We start from the raw sequence: 19,699 nt of genomic DNA on the forward strand, positions 1-19,699 counted from the left end.
AACTATATATTTAGTAGTGCTGTACAGTAAGTGCTAAATATTTTTAAAGGAATCTTTGGTTTGTGAAAAAATAGTGAGAAAAAGTATTTGATTTAATAACTTTAGAGAAAACGTCAGGGAAGCTGAAGGACTGTCTTTCAGCAATTACCTTTATGCATTGAGTTGTGTACGTTTTATTTTTCATCCCTGCTTGTCTCCAGTGCTGGCATGTGAGGGTTTTTGGATTAGCACCTCAATCTACATATCTGATCTTTAGTCTATGCAGCTGTAGGATTAAAATTGACTGGCTTCCTGTGAGTGGCCTTTTCTTGAGGTTGTGGTTTGTCACCTTTTGTGTAGTTTGATGTGCAGATTTTCTGTGCTTGTGCATATGGGCTCTTAAGGTATTTTATAGTGCGCACAGATCACTTTGGGGCAAAACAAGCCTTTAATCTGAGGTTTTAAATGGAAGTATCTTTTGTTGCGCAGTGTGTCGGCTTTATCTTTACCACAGGCTATTCCAGCTTCCTACACATTGGTGATTTGCAAATATTTGGAGTTATCGGACCGTCCATTTTGCTTTGAGAGAAAAGGACCGGCAGATAAAAGATGCTGGCCCAGATTTGTGTGGCTCGGCTTTTCCTCTTGAGCGCATTGGAATCTACAAGTCATGTGGCACGAAGTGGTTGTTTGTGGTGAGTGCCCTGTTTTCTCTTCTCGCTCAAGATGGGACGACTCTGGCGCTGTTTAAGGGGAGGGGGGGAAGGAATCTGCCGAGTTACCTGAAGAGCACATGTCGGCGGCCTTTTTTAATCAAGTCAAAGGGAAGCACCTGTCACGAGGGAGGAAGAGACTCCTTGCTTCAACAATACGAATCCAAGCGGAACAAAAGGAGAAAATAGGTTTATGACTCCTGGGGGAAACTGGCGGGCTTGTTCCAGTCGCCTCACGGAAAAAGAACAAAAAGAACTCCCTCCGCACACGTCTCCTAGGTTTTTAACGTACACTCATCAGCAGAGGGACACATGTAAGTGACTCATTCCAAAACAAATAAAATTGTATTATTACCATGTCCTGGACAAAACAGACCGTACATTAGGGAGGAAAATACACTTGAAAGGAAGCCTTTTGCCTGTAGTTTAAGACGTTTCAGGAAGTGTCTGCTTAAGCAGCTGAAGAAGTCCTTTTTGCTGTGTTCATCTCAAGTGGATTCCTTCACAATCCTGGTGGCTGTATAAAGGTTGAATTCCTCCCTCTCTGTGAACTAGCCCTGCCTGTTTCTGGGCTTGTTCTCCCTCTTTGGAAAAATAGACACACATAATAGGAATGCTTTCCTGATTGATTATTTATCAAGCGACTTCTTCAGCCCTAGAAAAATAGATCAACAACAACTTTAATTCATGTATTCAACTTTAATTCTTGCTAACAATTGTTATTGTACTGTGGGCTGGTATTATTTTCATTCTGGAAAAAAAATGCAATATAAAACCCAGCAACAAACGCGTTATAATAAATAGTGGGGATGTCCATGTACAGTATTTGTTTGTAAGAAATTATCATTCCTCCCTAGTATCCCTAATTCAGCCGGGCTTTCTCTCCAACTGGGCTCACAATGACCTGAATCGGTTCATTATTTGTTTGTTTGACCAGTTTGATAGCTTCTCCTAGCTCTTCACGTGTGGCTCCTTGAAAGAGGTTTGAAAAAAATGCCTTGACACAGCAACCCTCCAGGATGAGCAATAAGGACCCTTGTTCTAGGCTGTACGTTCAGTCTTGAGCTGGAACTACCTTAATAATGCAATGTTAGGCTTGCCAAAACCAGCTATTACATAATCTTGTCTTTTTCAATATCAAACCCGTCATTGGTCAGTAGTTAATATATTCCAGACACAGCTTTATCCTCTTTAACCGTACTATACAAGTGTTTAATTTCCAGTGTATGCTGAAAGAATAGCTCCTTGAACCTATATTCTATAGCAGAATATATTCTTTTCACATTTCTATGTTTGTAAAACTAAAATTAAGGTAATGAGAGGAGATATGTGTATCTGTATACATGTATGCAGACTCAGATTTCAAAATGCCCTTTTCAAAAATACCTTTTTTTATGGGATCTTTTAACTGACCAGAATTTGTTTGTTCTTACTGGGCATGAACACATTTGCACACAGGTGTTCAACAAGCAAGCAGCCCCTTGTTAAGCTCCCAGGTAATAACACTTAGAGTAGCTACTTGATTATTGGTTTTTGGGTCTCAGCTCTAAACGACACAATAGTGTTACTACAGGTGGCCATTCATTAATTCTTCTTCATGTCATGTTTAAGATCAATAGGTAGTGATTTACTGTAGTAGGTAAGCCTTCGGACTTACTCCTGACAGGTTGTGGGTTCATGTCCCTGCTGCTGCCACTCCTTTTGTATATTGAGTGCAGTACTTCACCCTAGATGCTCCAACCAGCTGTATAAATGGGGACCAGTATTGCTGGGTGGGGAAATCTCTGTGATGGACCACTGTCCCCTCCAGGGGGAAATCATGGACTCTCTAATCTGTAATAGTAATAGTACAGGAATCAGGATAACTCTGATATGGACTTTTTAAAAGCTTTTTTGTGCCAAACATTTACATTACAAACACTACTCCTGCTGTATAGGACTGTACAGACTTACAGCCAAAAAAAAGTTTCAGTTTTGAGAATTCCAACTAGGACAGTGGCAAGGCCCAGCTCTTGGGTCCTGTGTTTGATTGCGGACATTGGGGGCTGTCTGTGTGGAGTTTGCGTGTGTTATTCTGGTTTTCTTTCCCAATTGCGGCCTGCATTTATGCAGTGCATGAAGCAGGATGCCTCCTGTATGTAAAGCGGTTTGGAAACCTTTGAAAAGAACTATGTAAATACCAATAATTACCCAAGTGGACAAAAATAAACACACAGCTCGGTCCGCAGTAACGTTCTGTAAGAATTTGCACTAGATTGTTGGCTCGGTTGGGAACATGGAAGGAGGGGAGGCAACGGCAGACTGAAAAATTTGCCTTGGGCCTGTTCAAGGCTTGGGCGATTCTTTTGGAGTTAATTCGCATCGCAATACAGTGGCAAAACCTACCGAGCAGCCAACAGGCCAAGCTCAATAACCTGGCAAAGCCAGACTGGGCTCTTCAGAGAGAAGGGGATTAAACTAGTTGCTGAATTGGCAGGATGCTTCAGCGATGTCCAGATCCTCTTTGTACAAGGGTACGATTGAGTGGTCGGCTGGAAGGCGAGTGGGGAGTTCTGCAGAGGGAGAAAAGTGGGAGGATATCACAATGCACACAGGTTAACAGAAAAAAAAAATCAAAGCCGCCATGGCAAATGAAACATTAATCCCAACTTTTTTTTTTTTAGCTGTGGGCATGTATGCAATTTTGTTTAATGAAGTTTTAATTATGTTGGCTAATCTTAATATGCTTTCCACTTTCTCTTTTTCTTTTTGGTGCATTTTCCTCTGAAGCCTTTTGGCATTCGGCGCTGGTAGGAATTTCAATAGATTTTTAAAATGTTTGTTTGGCACAACAGAACGCTGGCAAGAGCTGTCCTTTTTAGTTGCAAAAAAAAATATCCCTTTGGTGTGGTCGAGTGGACTGTATCTTCAAACAAACACACGCTCCTTTCAAGAGTCGGAAAAAGAGGAACACTTGATTACAGCTTGAAGGTGTAAGGACAAGTTTAGAACAGCTTTGATTTTAATAGAGCGGATGCACATGGTTATCTCCTTAATATGGCGTAGCTGATGCTGATATATAATTTATATATTGATTCGCAGTGCTAGAGATAGCTTGAAGAAAGGTGTTATTGTATAATATATCTGTAATGCCTTTATTGAATTGAACCCTGATGAAGTCAGCATGTGTTCGTGACATATCCCAGCTACTCTTGCTATTTCTCATATTCTGCATGAATTAAGTAAGGACGGTTAATGATAAAGTGACTTTAGACAGAGCTGGGAGGAACACCTTTCACATAAAGTCCCTAATTTCTTATTGGAGGTTTGAAGATTAAGTCTGACGGCTTCTTGCATCTTTCTCTGTGAATGTGATTTACTGCAAAAACTCTCCTCAGATAAAATAACGTATTAATGTTTTTCTCCAACAGCAACCTGTTTTCAGTTATAATGCAACGTTCTTCATTCTGTCTTTCTTTCATAAGTAGAGGGCACATTTTTTTACTTGGCCTTATTATGGACAGAGTATGGGAGACAATGTCTTAGGAATTGAAAAACCTTATAGAACAGCCAAGAAGAGACTGTTCTTCCTCATCTCAGTATTTATCATATTACAATATTGTACATCTCCCCACACTCCTCTTCACTGAACTTTAGCAGCCAGCCCAAGGAAAACAAAGAGGGACAGATGAAAAAGAAACATTATTTTTGGAATTAAAATATCACCAGAGATAAAGTTCTGGCTCACCCTTAAACTCAGTAGGACAGTTTCCGCAACAGTCTCTGGGCATTTACAGTTTTATCTGTGGAAGTGTTTGACCTGGGTGATCCAAGCTTCCCAAGGGGCAGTGCACCAAAACACATAAACAATAAAGAAAAAGATAGATGAATAAAAGCCCTTGCAATTCACTGCGCACGAAGTCTATGAAGTCCAATAAAACTGCATTTGCTTGTTCATATACTGCAGTTAATAACATGAGGGTTCCAGTTACAGGCTACAGCAACCACAAATGTGATTAATGCTGATTGCTCTTTTTACATGTCTGCCGTTAATTGGATTAGAAATGTAGCAGAGTGTGTTCGGGGCGCAGATTGGTTTGCCATCAACAAGTCACGGGGTGTCGGGTTGCTAGGGGGTAATAATAACGCGTCTCGCCTAGGTTACGCCGAGGGGTCAAGTAAAGTTTAACTACCATCCGAATTGTATGCCATTCAGTATCGAATGCAAACCTAATTGGATGATTGAATTTGTTTAATACCGTATCTGTTGCTGGAAATTAAGGCCGGTCATCAATAGGCTAGCAATGGGGGAATGTACGCAGCTGTAGATACAGTCGAGACAAATTGCTCAGCTTGTAACAGAGGCTAGTGATGCTGATACATATTATTTCAGCTGTTTGTGTTCATGTGTTTTGTCAGGAAAGACGTGTCCCTTCTGGGTTTTGGTGGGCTTAATTTTGAGTCTGCTAATGGCTCCTGTTTGAGTGAGGAACGGTTAGAGGTGTTTTTTTTTGTCCGTTCTGTATGTAAATACCCCATTTTGTAGGCACTTGTGTGCTATGCATTATTTTTGGTTATTGTTCTCCCTGACTTGAACACCTCGTTTGCTTAATTAATTAGAGCCATTAAACACGGTTTTGGATATCTGGATACTGCTGTGGCTTTCAAGGGCTCAGGTCGAAGGAATGCTGCTCTGACGAGAAAACTGTCACCTAGCCGATAAAACGTTTGAGGTGGTTTCATTAAAGACCTGCCGTTGTTCACAGCTGTTTTCCATGACTTCAAATATGTAAAATGTGGCAAATTTAGTTCTAGAGGAGGTGTGAAAAGTTGTTATACTTGAAACAGCACAAAAAATTGGACATCTTGGTTCCCAGTTACAGCAAAAGGAACTATAGGCATTGCCTTTATTGATTTTAGGTTTTGTTGGTTTACTGTAGTTCAGGCAAGAGCTACTGTTTTCCCGCAAAACATTGTTTCTCAAGCAATAGGTAAATTGAATTTAAAAAATTGAGGTTGGTAAAAGTATTGTAGGTGTTATAAACATCTTAGGATGTGTGGCTCATTGCTAAGGGAGATTAGAAGAAGGCTGGAAGAGAAGAGGAGGTGGATTAAGAACATAAGATGGAGGGCAGGAGAAGAATAGCATTAAGGAGCATCATGATGGGGTGGTGTGGATGCTCTCTGGCTAAGGATCTGCGCCTGTGGCTGTAAGGTTGCTGGTTCGTATCCCACGGCCAGCAGAGGAATTGGCTCAGGCTCCATTGGGCCCCTGAGCAAGGCCCTTAAACCTCACGGGGTGCTGTATAAATGGCTAACCCTGCCCTCTGACCCCAAGCTTCTCTCTGTGTCTGTGTGTCTCATGGAGCAGGTTGGGAAATGCAAAAAAGAGAAACTCCTCATAAAAGAAATTGTATATGGCCAATAAAGTGATTTTATCTGTAAACAGGCGCCGTCCTTCGGATGAGACGTAAAACCGAGGTCCTGACTCTCTGTGGTCATTAAAAATCCCAGGGCATTTCTCAAAAAGAGTAGGGGTGTAACCCCGGCGTCCTGGCCAAATTTCCCCATTGGCCCTTACCAATCATGGCCTCCTAATAATCCCTCTCTTTGAATTGGCTACATTACTCTTCTCTCCTCCCCACTGATCGCTGATGTGTGGTGAGCGTTCTGGCGCACTATGGCTGCCGTCGCATCATCCAGGTGGATGCTGCACATTGGTGGTGGTGGAGGGGATCCCCATTACCTGTAAAGCACTTTGAGTGGAGTGTCCAGAAAAGCGCTATATAAGTGTGAGCAATTATTATTATTATTATTATTATTATTATTATTATTAATTATATTTTCTTATGTTGTAACCCTGATAATGTAAGAAGAAAAAAAATTCAGTGGCTCTCCTGAGTGGCACAACCAGTAAATGCTGAAAGGGCCCAGTATTACAGTCACCATGAGTTTGTGTGTGATGTTGTTATCTGAAAGTGACTGGGACTTCTCAATGGACAGTCATCCAAGTGCAGTTAGATACCTGTGAACTTGAATCATCCATCTTATCCTCAGCTGTGTGCATGACTGCCACCACCAGAGGGCACTGTTTTTAACTGTGGCATCTGTGAGTGTGTGGTGCTATCTGTGAGAAATGTTATGCAAACCCTACTATGGTCATATGTTGATCATTGTAATCATAGACTAGCACAAGCCTGTAGAAAGATATAAATGGTGGTCCTGGTGGAGAACTTATTCTCTTTAAAGTAGTGTCCTTCATATGAGCTTCATTGGGCATGCAGGCAACGAGAGCACTTGCGTGACATGTCACTGGATTACATAATGAAATGGCTTTGTTCTAATGGCAACATAGTGTTTGGAAAATGGATTCTTTTCATTTTTTTTCCTTGTGTCCATCCAGATTTTCTTGCAGTCTTGTTCTCAGTTCAGTTCAGCTTGTCCTTTTTATCTTTCAAAATAAAGGGGCAGGCACTGAAGCTGTCATCTCCAGAGAATTGTCGCTGCCTTTTTCATGTTAGGTCCAACTGTACATCTGAAGGTTTCTATTCATTTATTGTTTCTTATCAGAATCACTAAGTGTAAGTGTGTTGCAGTCTTGTGTATTTATTCAGACGTACCGTCGCTACAGAAATCCTTCCGCTTCTCTTGCACCCTTGTGCTGGATACAATCCAGTAACTTACAGTCCTAAACTGGCACATTGCTGTTTGAGCTGTTTCTTTTTCTTTTTGTTTCTAGTCCCAGCTGTGTAGTCCTGTTTGTGACATTATCAGGCTTTGAAGAAAAAGCAGAGCTCTATCTGTTGAGCTACAAAAAAGCAAAAAATAAATTGCTTAAAATACACTTCTAACATTGTCTCAAGTATAAAGTACTGCCAAGAAACAAACATTCCCAGTATGCATTGCAGTTGGGAACGCTTGTGATAATACCTCTCTGAACCTGTATAATTTATGGTTGATAATATTATTATATTTAAGTTGCTTTCCTCCTCTGGAAGGAGGTGTCTACCTTAATATTCATCATAAAACAGAACTTTGTGTTCTGTTAAACTGCTGCTATTAAAAATGTAACAGAAAATGCTGGTCAACCAGACTGTGTGGCGTTTTATTCAATTTTCTGCATTCTGAACATTTAGGGGTGTCAGATGAGAGAGACATAAAGGAAGGAAAGACAAAAGCTGTCAGCTGTCAGAAACTGTTGTGTCTGAAGCAGATCTTCCACATAAGACACATATGCAGGCAAAGTACAACGCAGCTCAAAGTTCAATGGACCCTCAGCAGCATTGATGTTGCTGCATGTAGTTGTTGTTTAAAACCGTGTTTGGTTCAGAAGAAGAGGGGTAAAACATGATTCAGAGTCAGTTGGCATATACCTTGGAACAGTTCAGCCTCAGAGTGGGGGGTGGGGGGGCACAAAACAAGGATTATTGGCTCTGGAAATTGCCAGAAATGTCTGAAAAGCAAGTTCCTGAGGCTTTGCCGTTTCACCTTGTTCTATCTTGTGATGATACTGGCTTTTTGAGGCAGAGGAACTGTGGGTATAATGGACAGAGAAATAGAAGGGTCACATTGGCTTATCTAGAAGATACAGTACATGACTTGTATACATTAGTCCTGAATTAGCAATAACGTTTAAACTCCCTCTCTTGGTTTCTGGCCTAATGATATTGAGACCTTATTTACCAGGTCATAAGTCATTTCAGAACCTGAAGCTGGATGCTTAAAACTTCACTGAACAATTCAAGAATATAGCAGGATGGGAGGCCAGGGTATTGGAACAAGAACAATATTAAATCAACTTGCAAAATGTCAAAATTCTTTAATATTTCAGGGTGTTTTAGCCATTGGTATTTATAGAAAACAGGATAGAGGATGACTTTGCTGGTTTTTGTGTAGCATAAACAAATCTATTACCCCAAACCAAATCAGTTGGAACATTTGTTTCTTTGTTAAAACAGAAGCAGCTTTTGAGCATGTTTTTTAGGTCCCAGTCAGGCATTGCTTATGTGAGGCTTATAATATCTTTATGTATAGAGTATACACTACTCATTGGAATAGCATGTCTTTTTTGCAACTGCAGGAAGGTATTGCCATGTAACTGTTTCAACAAACGAAGGGTGAGCAGTGGTATAGTGGGATACATTTCACCTTAGGCACCTTTCCTGCCTTTTTTCTGTGCTTGTTCGTAGCGGACTGATCAGACAACTGGGGACATAAATGGTCTGAGAGAGCAGAAGAGGCAAAGCTTCCTGTTCAAAAGAAAGGAATTGCTTAGGGACTGAAGCTAAGGCAGCACGCGGCCTGTTGTCACATTCAGCAGCGACGCGTGTTACAAGGTCTCTCTCTCTTTGTCTCCATGCAGCTCCAGACCGGGCCGACCTCCGAAACGCTCCCTGGGCGTGGCCATGCAGGAGAACTCCCGCCTGCTGCCCCACAGCGTGCACGGTCTCTTATCGCCGAGCCTCATCTCCCCGTCAGGTAATGAAATCTCTCACATCATCAGTGCTCGCTTTGTCGTGTGCTCGGCTTGGAATGAACTAATATTGATTCAGCTGACTTGTCCTTCAGAGTCTGTCTCTGTGCCACACCAGAGGTTACAATATTGGATTTTCATTTTTTTTTGGTTTATGTGCTTATATACATTACGATATATTTATATAAACATAATAACATTCAATCTGTTTAACCACTCTTAATAGATAACATACATAAGGTGTATATTGTATTCACATGGACACATATGTAATTTAATTGCCTTGAAAATATAACATTTACACTGTTAGGCTCGTCCTGGCGGGCTAGCATTGGCATGGCAACCAGCCCCTGCTCCACCCACCTGTCACTCAGCACCGGTTGCCATGGCAACCATCTGCAGGAGACCCGGATCACCTGGAGGCAGTAAACATCTCACCTGTCTGGGTGATTCAGGGCTGTGCACACTCTGCCTAGGGCTCTATTACAGAGTTTAGAGTCTCTGTATCCCCAAGCTCGTTCTTTAGCTTTGTCGCCCATGCTTTGCCTTGGATTCCTGACCTTGTTTTGTTCTCTTAACTGTGATTCCTGGATCTCCCCCTGGCTTTGTTTACATCTCCCCATGTGTGACCTGGATCTGCAGTGCTATGATTTCATATTTGCCTGACCTTCCCACCTGATTTGACCCGATGCTTTTGCTTGTTGCCACCACAGCCTGCTACCCTCCTGGCTACACCTCCACCTTGCCTGCGGCTGGAGTATCATCCCTCTGCCTGGGTATCATCCCACTACTGCCACTGTCAGTACCCTGCCTGCAGTTCCCCTGGGTTTTATCCAGCCCAGTTTCTCCCATAGAGCTCCTGACCCACTGCTAGTCCCATGAATAGCTGGATCATTACATAAATCTGTTAAATATATATAGCTTTGAGAAATTTTCCAACTTTGCGTGAAGTTTTCTTGCATGAAGTAAAGGGGAGTTTTGATCTTTCATTTCCCAGCTGAACATGTAGCATTATTACATCAAATATTCTAAAAATGCCAGGGAATTTGCTTTGGCTTTAGCTTTTCTTGATTTTCACAAAGTCTGCTGATTTTCCAAATTTGGGATAGAATTGCATGTGAAGATACTGATTTTGTTTTCATCTGCACTCCTTACTTTCGAAGGAAACATTTGTATTACTAATTAATCACGGGGTGGCAGGTGATTTTTCGTTAAGACTAATCTATCCTTCCTGTCATTCTGTCTGGTCTTCTGCTCCCATCTGTCTCTGCAACAGCTTAATTTTATGACTGAAGAGGAAATTGGTAGTACAATTGATGTGGCTTCCATTGAAACGCAAACCTCCATTTTTATTTAAAAAAACAGTTGTGTTTTCAACATTCTAAATTGGGAAGCTGAGAAGAAGTGGCTTTGCAACAACATCCAGAATTCTCTCCTGGTGGAACAATGTCCTCAGGTCAGCAGCGTGTTCATTTAGCTGGGAATTTCCATAAGATCCTTATCAAGAAATTCACACTTTACCATTAAATAATGCGTTTTTAATTTCCAGTCTTTTAACTATAAAAACTTCAGCGGGACTAGAAATATACATGTTGACATGAGAAAAAGTTACAAATTGTAGAATTTCCAACATACTGTAGCTATGTATTCAGATTGTTCATAACTTAATGTAGTTCATGCAAATATCTTTTTGTTCCCTTTAAAAATAAATTGTTAGAAATCATCTGTAGTACTTCATTTTAGGATTTAGTTTGATTTTCATTCAGTTAAATTTTATTTTCAATGTTTTGGTATGTAAATCCTAGTCTCCTTGTTTGGATCACCTGTGCACTGGTCTTCTGTTCCATAACAGAGGTGAATGTATGTTCTTCAGGATACATGTGTCCAGTGTGTTTTTCCATGTTATGCCTGTTGACATTGACAGTCAATAGGATCATATGCAAATGATACTGTTGCATTCACAGGTCATGTGTCGTGTGAGTGTGTCTACTGTATGTGCAGCTGGTGGTTATATGAGAACTGCATGATTAAAGTTTGTTGGGTCACAGACTGGTGAATGATTTTAAGCAGGAATCTTTATAGGCCAAATGATTCACCTTATAACTCCACTGACAATCGGGAAAAATGGTCTGCTTCTACTGGGAGTCCCGGGCTCCAAATGAGCAGGTCAGCATCTTTTGGTGACCTGGCTGGCCAGGTGAATTAAGAATGAACCCGGAGCACTTCCTTGATGTGCACTCTTTATGTGCCTTTTACTGATCCCACGACAGTACAGCCATGAAACTTTTTCATAACAATTCTGCTTTTGCTAGTTTGAAATTCTTGTTATTATTTTGCAGTTAAAAATTATACATGCTAAGAATCCAATTGTCAAATTCAACTCAAATAACCAGTAGCCTTTGTTATTAGCGTAAAATTGACTTCTTCAAGTAGTATGTATGAAGTTAGATAAGCGTAGTAACAGGATGTGTTATTTATTTATCATTTTAGCAAACTGAAAACAAATGTTTGTATGGGATGACGACTGCATTTAAAGCACATGTGGCTCAGTTATAATCCAGGAAGGCTGTAAAGGTGAAGAATGGAAGGAGCAATGCACAGTTGTGAGGTCAGCTCTATTTGTGAGAGGTTGGCAGTTCCAGGGGTACTGGAGAGTTAAACAAGGGTGAAGGAGAGGGTGATGAACGGGTGGAGAGTCTTGGAGAGTGTGGACAAAACAGAGCAGGACTGTGGGCTGGGAAGGAATGGGTTGGTAAAGGCTGAGTACCTGTCGTCAATAAAAACAGAGAAGCACAGCTGGAGAGCATTGAATCAGCTGATCCATTAGAAAGCTTAGAAAGAGGACTGGTTATGATGGACATGTTCGATCTGCCTAAATGAGGAAGATGGAAGGGTAGGACAGGCTTTTTTCTTATTTGAGTCGTCACTGAAGTAGTGCATGATACTTTCCCTGAGCTGAAACAGAATGATTAGGAGTACATTTCTAAAATAAGGAGTTTGAGGCATGGGGTGACAAGAGGACGTGAATCTTTGTATATAAGAGCTAATTATTTCTTGACATTCATTTTTTTATTTCTGTATAGTAAAGGGATTACATCAACTACTGTTGCTTTCCATGAGTTTTTCTTTCCATCATTTCTTTTCGGAATCACTGCAGCTATATTCTTATCCAGGCCAAAAGCTTTCATCTTTGTCCTGCAATTAGCCCTTCCCTATTTATTTAAAGACACAAATCTGAAGTTCCTATGGAGAAGGATGCTTTTGCTAAAGAGAAATGTTCATACTTGTTTGAAGGATTTGAATGACTTTATATACTTAGGATAGCAATAATTGTGCCTGCAAGATCACCTTCAAAGCACAACAGAATTCATCTAATTTATTTTGTTGCTATGTAGTTTTAAATATATTAATTCATCCAAGAGTGTATCTTGTTCTCTGCATTTTCTTTATTCTATAGGAAAGCTTTTAGAGTCCCATACTAAACCAATAATGCATTTTTAAGCATTATGACATTTTTGGCTCATTAGAAGACAGCATAAGAACCATTTCCATCTTCATTTCCATATTTTTAATTCTATGAAAAATAAGCTTTTTTATTGTGGCTTGTATTTCTACATATTGTTGTGTATACTCCAATACAATATAATGGGGACTCTGTAGCCAAAATAGAAACTGCAATGCTTAGTCTTCACTGAACCTAAAAAAGAAGTCCTGTTCTCCAAAGTATTTTTCAGTTGCATTGACAGAAATGTTGTATCTCACTGCAGAGAGAAACCAATAACGTGTCTGTAGGGGAATTCTGTTTATACTTTTAGGCCTGTAAAACATTATTCTTCACTTGTTGTAGAGCTGTTGTGGGAGAGAGAGCAGTACTGTAAAACTGAATCAATTTAGGTCAAAGAGATGCACTGCTGTGAAATAGTGGAACTCTTTCTCTAACTGAAGTGCAATAGCTCTTACTATTGTTGCAGGAGACTAGGAGTTCCTATTGTTAGTACTCTTTCTCTGCCCTAATGATAGTCACATAGAGTAAAGAATTGCAGAAACTAATAATTGGCTCATTATTAGTTTTGGGCAACCTGTGTGCCTTGGAAATGCAGAGTGTGGCCCCAAGATATTGCTTACACTCTACTCAAAGAGCCCCCTACCGTTCCCACTATCACTTCTTCCAGCAGTAACCTTAGCTTTCCCAGGAGGTCCCCCATCCAGGTACTGACCAGGCTCACACCTGGTTAGGTTCAGTGGACTGCCAGTTGTGAGTTTCAGGGTGATATTGCTCCTGGCTATATATTCCCAGAAAACAATAAACTATCCATTTTAATGAGGCACTGTCAAAACAGTTTACCCATAGAATGCTACTTATATGCATTAAGAACGTTAATTTTTTTTTTGCTAATTATTGTACAGTACATTGTTTAGTTGGGACTGTGCTCTGATCCAGCCCTCAAGGCTGCCTCAACCCATTATACATTGCCCACTCTGTGTGACTTTCTCCAGAATTACTTTTGTTTTCATTTTGGCAGACAAAAAGTAGAGGAAGTGACTCCTATTTAGATCCTGGAAAGCTGAGGTCTTAACTACCTGAAGCCACAAATTATATGAGTTCAGGATTGCCTGTGGATTTAATTCTGTAGCCTAGTCGCAGGAATCTATGCTAGGGTGGGACATTGAAGTACTAAATCACTTAAGTGTGTTTGGTCATCAGACAGGGCCCCGACATCACCATCCTCATTGTTCACTGTGATAGTGTTGGCCTTGGAGCATCAGTTCAACAATTTCTGCAAACTATAAAAGTATATAATTGCCCAGTAGACTTACCTCAGTAGGCACATGTTTAAATAAGTGCATGAATCTGAAAACTAGCTTTTCTATGAAGAATAGACGCTGGTGAAAGGTTCTCCATAGACACTAGAAAAATGGCCCTGTGAAAGTCTTGTGTATATTTTCATTTTCCTTTACGGACTTTAATGCTTCATGTTTTTTCCAGTCTGTTGACAAGTGGAGCAATAAATGTTAATTTTTCAAGATCAGTTTGAATCCACCGCTGTGAATTAAACACAACTAAGTGGGGAAAAAAATCTGGAAAGGGACCAGTGATCCTAAACCCTTCAAAAACAAAAGGATGCCTAAATGAAAACACCTGCTTCAAACCCCCCCTTGTCATACCTGCTGCTGTATGGTTGAAATTCTTTCCACACTACATCACTTGCCTCTGACTCTTGGCCTTGGCCTGATTATGTCTTTTCTTTTCCATTATAGTGCTTTAAACATTAAGGTGTGCTCAGGCCTGTTCGCTTGTGTATGTTTTCAGTTGATTGTAGTGTGTGTCCCTGTCTCCTTAACCACCAGGCGGGTTTTCTGCTCTCCTTTCTCTGCTTGACTACCCCATAGTGACTTGTGTGATGTATAAGGCTAATAAATTAATATGATGGAGTTAATGAGAAGTACAAGTGTTGCCAAACTGCACTGGTCCAGCTCTAATGGTGCTGTGTCTTCCGTGTGCAAACTCTCCCAACTCCGAGAGGAGACTTGCTTCCCAGCAACTGTGACTTTGATAAATTACGCATCCCACTGTGCTCTGCATTCCATCTGCTCCGTCCCCTAAACCAAACCTAGAGAGAATTGCTCTATCAAACAAGCGGCGTTTCATACTGACAAATTGTTTTTAACTGTTGTGTTTTGCTTTTGCTTTTTTTTCCGTGTGTCACCCCTTAACTGTCTGTTTTTTTATAAAAAAAGTTACCTGTAGCATTTTGTCTCTCAGTCTCAGTATTAATGAAGGGCCACGAGGATTATTTCTTGTGTGTGGGTACTCAGGAGAAAAGTAAATGAAACATCGTTTGAGTAACTGGCAGAAGAGGTATTGCAGAGAGGTTGCGTGACAAAGTACTTGTGACTACTGTGTTTAGTTCTGCAGTTAATGTACAGTAAACCTTGGGGCTTCCTGAAATTTGGCTGTTAAAGGTTTGTTGGGAACTCAGCTATTAAGGTAGTCAATTGTTCTTTTCATGTGTGTACTATTTAAACCTTACTCTGATTCATTGTCTTACTCTTATCCGTTTGTCACAAATGCCATCTTTGCACAATGTACTTGCAATTTTCATTTTCTTGTGTACGTGATTGCATGCTGGCAGAATTCATGTGAGTAGGGTACAATTTAGGGTATACTGTAAGTGACTTTGTCAGAACACATTATTTTACTAGGAAACTGTTTTCTCTGAAGGCGAAGGTCTGGTATACGTGCTACTTTCTGGATGGAATTTCTCATAGCAGTAAAAAATAAATAGCTTAAAATTGTTGCTTATTCAAATATAATAAGGTTGTACACAGTAACTGTAGTCCAAAAACGTCCACACATTAGCCACACCATACACTGCTTGAAGTATAGAACAGCATTTTATTGTTCAAATACTAATTTAAAATAATTGTTGCCAAGTACGTCTTCTAAAGTTCTAAAAGTTGGATAGCAGAGCATCTTGCCTAAGCCCTTACACTCATGACTGACAGGTTTTTAGTCTCTGTTGGCAGACACTACTGCTATACCTTGAGTGAGGTACTTTACACCAGTTCCTCTAGGTCACCCAGCTGTATAAGTGGGGACCAGCATTGCTTGGGGGTTATTCTTATAATGTACCGGGAGAGTCGCATGTTCTCTCATCCGCTTAACACTGTGGAAACCTGGTTGAGCTCTAGCCCGATGAGCTGCTGTGGTTCTGGTGTGGACTTTGCCTTTAATCCTAACATGCTTCATGTATAGGAGAGGACCCATTTCATCCACCAATGAAGTGCGGCACCAACTTTTGTCATGAGCTGCAGCGTATCATGAGGAGAAGTAAGAAGTTGCTGTGTTTCACCAATTGAATTTGATTAATTAGATCGGATAGTGCAAAGCCCACACGGAAATTTAGCCAGGGAAATTTAGTTAATGCTCCTAATGCTATGTCAGATTAAACCTCAATCTGCTTTGTTCCTTCCTCCCCCAACTCTTTGTGTAAAGACATGCTTTCTGTTCTCTGTCCTAAATATATTCAATTGCAACCCTAAATTTGAATTGTGACCTTGTGTCGTTGTTTTTCTACTGCGTTGTGAATAGTCCCCTGATTTCACACCATTTACACTATTTATTTGATGTTTTTGGATTAAATTACCTGAGCCCAGGAATTATTTTTATTGCTTGTTCTAAGACTAAAATATTGTTTTTGTGTTGTGGTTACCAGAACGGAACACAATATTGTAAATGAGGTCTTACTAGTGCATTGTAAAATTTGAGCATAACTTCATTTGATTTAAATTTTGCACTTTCTGCTGTATACCAAATCATTCTTATTGATTAGGACATCAGGACATAGAAATCCTAACTATATAAACCCATTGTAGACCTCATAGCATAAACATCCAGATCTCTTTTACGTGTAGCTTTCTGTAGCTCAGAATTCCCAGTGTGACATGTTCATACTACCTGTATGGATCACTTTGCACTTGTTAAAATTAAATTTTCCAATGTGTGAACCCTATTACCGCCAAATTCTTTTTGTTTACCAGTCCTGGATCTGTGTGTATACATTACCTTTTATTCCTTTTTTTAATGCTTTACCTTTTAACCTTTATAAAAAGTCTTCTAGAAATCTAATTATATCATAGTATGCACTAAACCCTACTAACTTCCTGATTGTAGGTTAGTTAAACAACACATTGCCTTCATATTTTCCAGAATAGACAAAACAAATGTTTTTTTTACAGTTCTCTTAGTTTAGCATTGTCATTATCACAGCTTTACCATCCAGCCTCCTATATTTAATTGGGTACAGCATCGTGATTCTGACAGTGACCTCTTAACTTCACTTATGGGGCTACAAATGTGCAGGAACTTGATAAGCAAAACGGGATTGCTGGTGTATAATAAGCCAAAGATTTCCCAGGTTTTCATGGTGCCCTCAGTCAGCTTGTAATGCATGAAAGATTTGAACTGGCTATCTCTGGGGTGTAGAGTTCATGTGGGAGCTTTTACCTAGTGCTTCATTTGGGAAGCACCAAGTAAATTATAATTTTCTATTAAAAAGTTCAAAAGAGAAACCTGAATGTGTCCATATGGTTCTGCTTTCATCTGCTAGATACTGAAAGCAAACTGGTATTGTCATATAGTATGTAACAATGACTGTTAGACAGTACAGCTTTCGTAATGACGTCTGCTCATGATTCCACAATGCTATACCTATGGTATTTCATCATCCTGTCAGCTCAGACAAAATGAAATTATTCAACTGAAATAGGTAAAAACTTTTTTGTCTGAAAGATGTGTGTGGGAGAGATTTTGTAACAGGTGTAAACAATGGAAGAAAGTGATATAACTGAAAATGACTTCACATGTGCTGAGGGATTCATCTGGCCCGATTTTCTAGAAGAGTGTTGGCTAACATTACATGACAAATACAGAATTATCGACCTGTGCGACCATTATAATAGGAGAATTCTCCCAGCACCCGGAGATTAAACTGTTCCAGTCTTACACTATAGGAGCGAAATGGCGAAATGTTGATGTCTTCAATATTGTATTGATTTTGTGATGGAATGTGTGAAACTGTCAATGATTTTCTAATGTATCAGAGGCTGTTAGGTATGTATACAAAATATAATATACCGGTAATGGTGACGATAATAACCCAACTAATAAAAATTACATTTTCAAAGTTTGATATAATAACCATAAACGTATCTGAAATCTGGCTGAATGTTTTCTATGAATAACAGCTGAACAAGGTACTTCTAAAATCTCAATGTATACGTGTTCCTAATGATGCTTAGCAGAAACTATCACCAACACCTTCAGTGTTTTAAGTGTTACTGTTGTTAATCGTATAAACAATCTAGCAGTTATACAACACAGAAGCATGGAAGGCACCACACTGGCATTCTTCTGAAGGGTTAACTTTGTGGTAACGTAAGTTTGATTAAATAACTCATGGAAGCCGATTTCGTGACATATGGACTGCAGCGCTCATCCGGCATATTAATCAGCCCGCTTTGAGGAAGGAGTGCCACTTCCATGCGGTGTGCAGTTGGCCACTGTAAAGAACACAGCTATCGCAATCCAGACAATTTAGAACCAGGATAGCCCACAATTATGATCCTTGAGAATCCTTCCCTATAGGACTGTTAAATGCCCACATTTTTCATCTTTCAAAAATATTAATTGTGCATTAATTGCAGTCATTCCCTTTTGATGAGAGGTTTTGATTGATAAATTTTGTAAATCTATAGTTCGGTCCCACCTCGTTTCTTGTAGAAAATGTATTTAAACCAGAGAAATCTTGGAGAAATCTGTGGCACTTCTGTGATGTATAACCTGTAGCAGCTTTGGTAAATTTCTCATTTCTTTTTGCTTTCTCTGAGAAAACTTTAAAGAATGCATTTTTTCCTCTTATTTTATAAAATTGAACTAAAACGTCCCATATGAGTTTCAAATGCTGGTGCTGAAAATGCAGTGCTGCTGAGACCTGAGACAGTTGTGTAGCGGAATACAGGATATGGACATGAAAGCTTTGAGCACTGCCACACACGCATTGTGCTCTGAGCACAGATGACAAGGAGGATGTCAGGCAGTAATCATGTCATGAACGACCTTCGTGAATATTGTCAGCCCTTCTGTGACATCAGCTCAATAGGTTTCAGAAGGGCTGTATTTTTGAAACACCTTCTATGCTTTTTTTCAGACTTAAATACCATTTATGGGTTTTTTTATTTTACTATTTTATTTTAATCTGACCATCTACTGCTAGGTCAATTGGGTTCTGGGAAAACTGTGCAAGTGCATGTCTGTTTGTGTCTGTGTGTGCCTTGTGTGATGGTTTTGCATTCTGTCCAGGGTGTCCCCTGCCTTTTTCCCATTGCTTGGAGTGATAGGTTCCGGCACCTACTGACCCTGAATTAGATGAAGCAGTTAGAATATGGAGTGATGAATTTAATCTCCATATTTTGTTCAGGATACAATGAACAGTTTCCTTTTTTTACCAAAAACAAGAAAGAGGTGAACATCTCTCTTTCACAGAGGAACGGATTCTTCCAAATACAGCGATGGTGTTCAATCCCCTGGCCAATCAAATATCATTCTGATATACAGTAGATTAGTATTTAAGAGTGTTGTGCAAAGGTCTTCATCAGGTGACTAAATTTCCAAGCTTCCTGTCTGGCTGTGCATAAAGCCATTGGTCAAGCACACCAGATCCCTCACAAAGAAATGTGCTGAATAAATGCTTTTTTGTTGTGACCCTTTGATGCAGCCAACACAACCAATTTACTATAAAGAAACACATAATCAAATGAATCAGTAAATTGTATTAGATGGGGCAATTGTGTCCTTGCTGACAAGAGGAACCCTTTTAAAGTTGATTTAAAGTGAGATTGAAGAGATGCAGTATAATGAGATATTATGACACTGAGTAAACCTTCTCCTGTGTTTTTAGGTTTTTAAAGGTTACTTTCCCTGCAAAGAAATGTGCATGTTCTATGTTAATTCTCTCTTTTGTTTTCATTGACAAAAAAGCAAACAGTTATGGTA

The 19,699-nt window shown here is 39.8% G+C and overlaps 1 protein-coding gene across 4 annotated transcripts in view; it reads left to right on the plus strand.

The window, feature by feature from the left end:
- Window positions 1-19,699, plus strand: part of dacha (dachshund a) — a 231,922-nt gene that overhangs the window by 91,954 nt on the left and 120,269 nt on the right. For all 4 annotated transcript variants that reach the window (XM_088649090.1, XM_088649091.1, XM_088649088.1 and 1 more), the window contains exon 2: window positions 9,034-9,149. In XM_088649090.1, the coding sequence (XP_088505216.1) occupies window positions 9,034-9,149 (116 nt within the window). The remainder of the gene's footprint in view (window positions 1-9,033; window positions 9,150-19,699) is intronic.

The sequence above is a fragment of the Lepisosteus platostomus genome, chromosome 10 (genome assembly GCF_059453375.1).
Source record: "Lepisosteus platostomus isolate fLepPlt1 chromosome 10, fLepPlt1.hap1, whole genome shotgun sequence".
Lineage (NCBI taxonomy): Eukaryota > Metazoa > Chordata > Actinopteri > Semionotiformes > Lepisosteidae > Lepisosteus > Lepisosteus platostomus.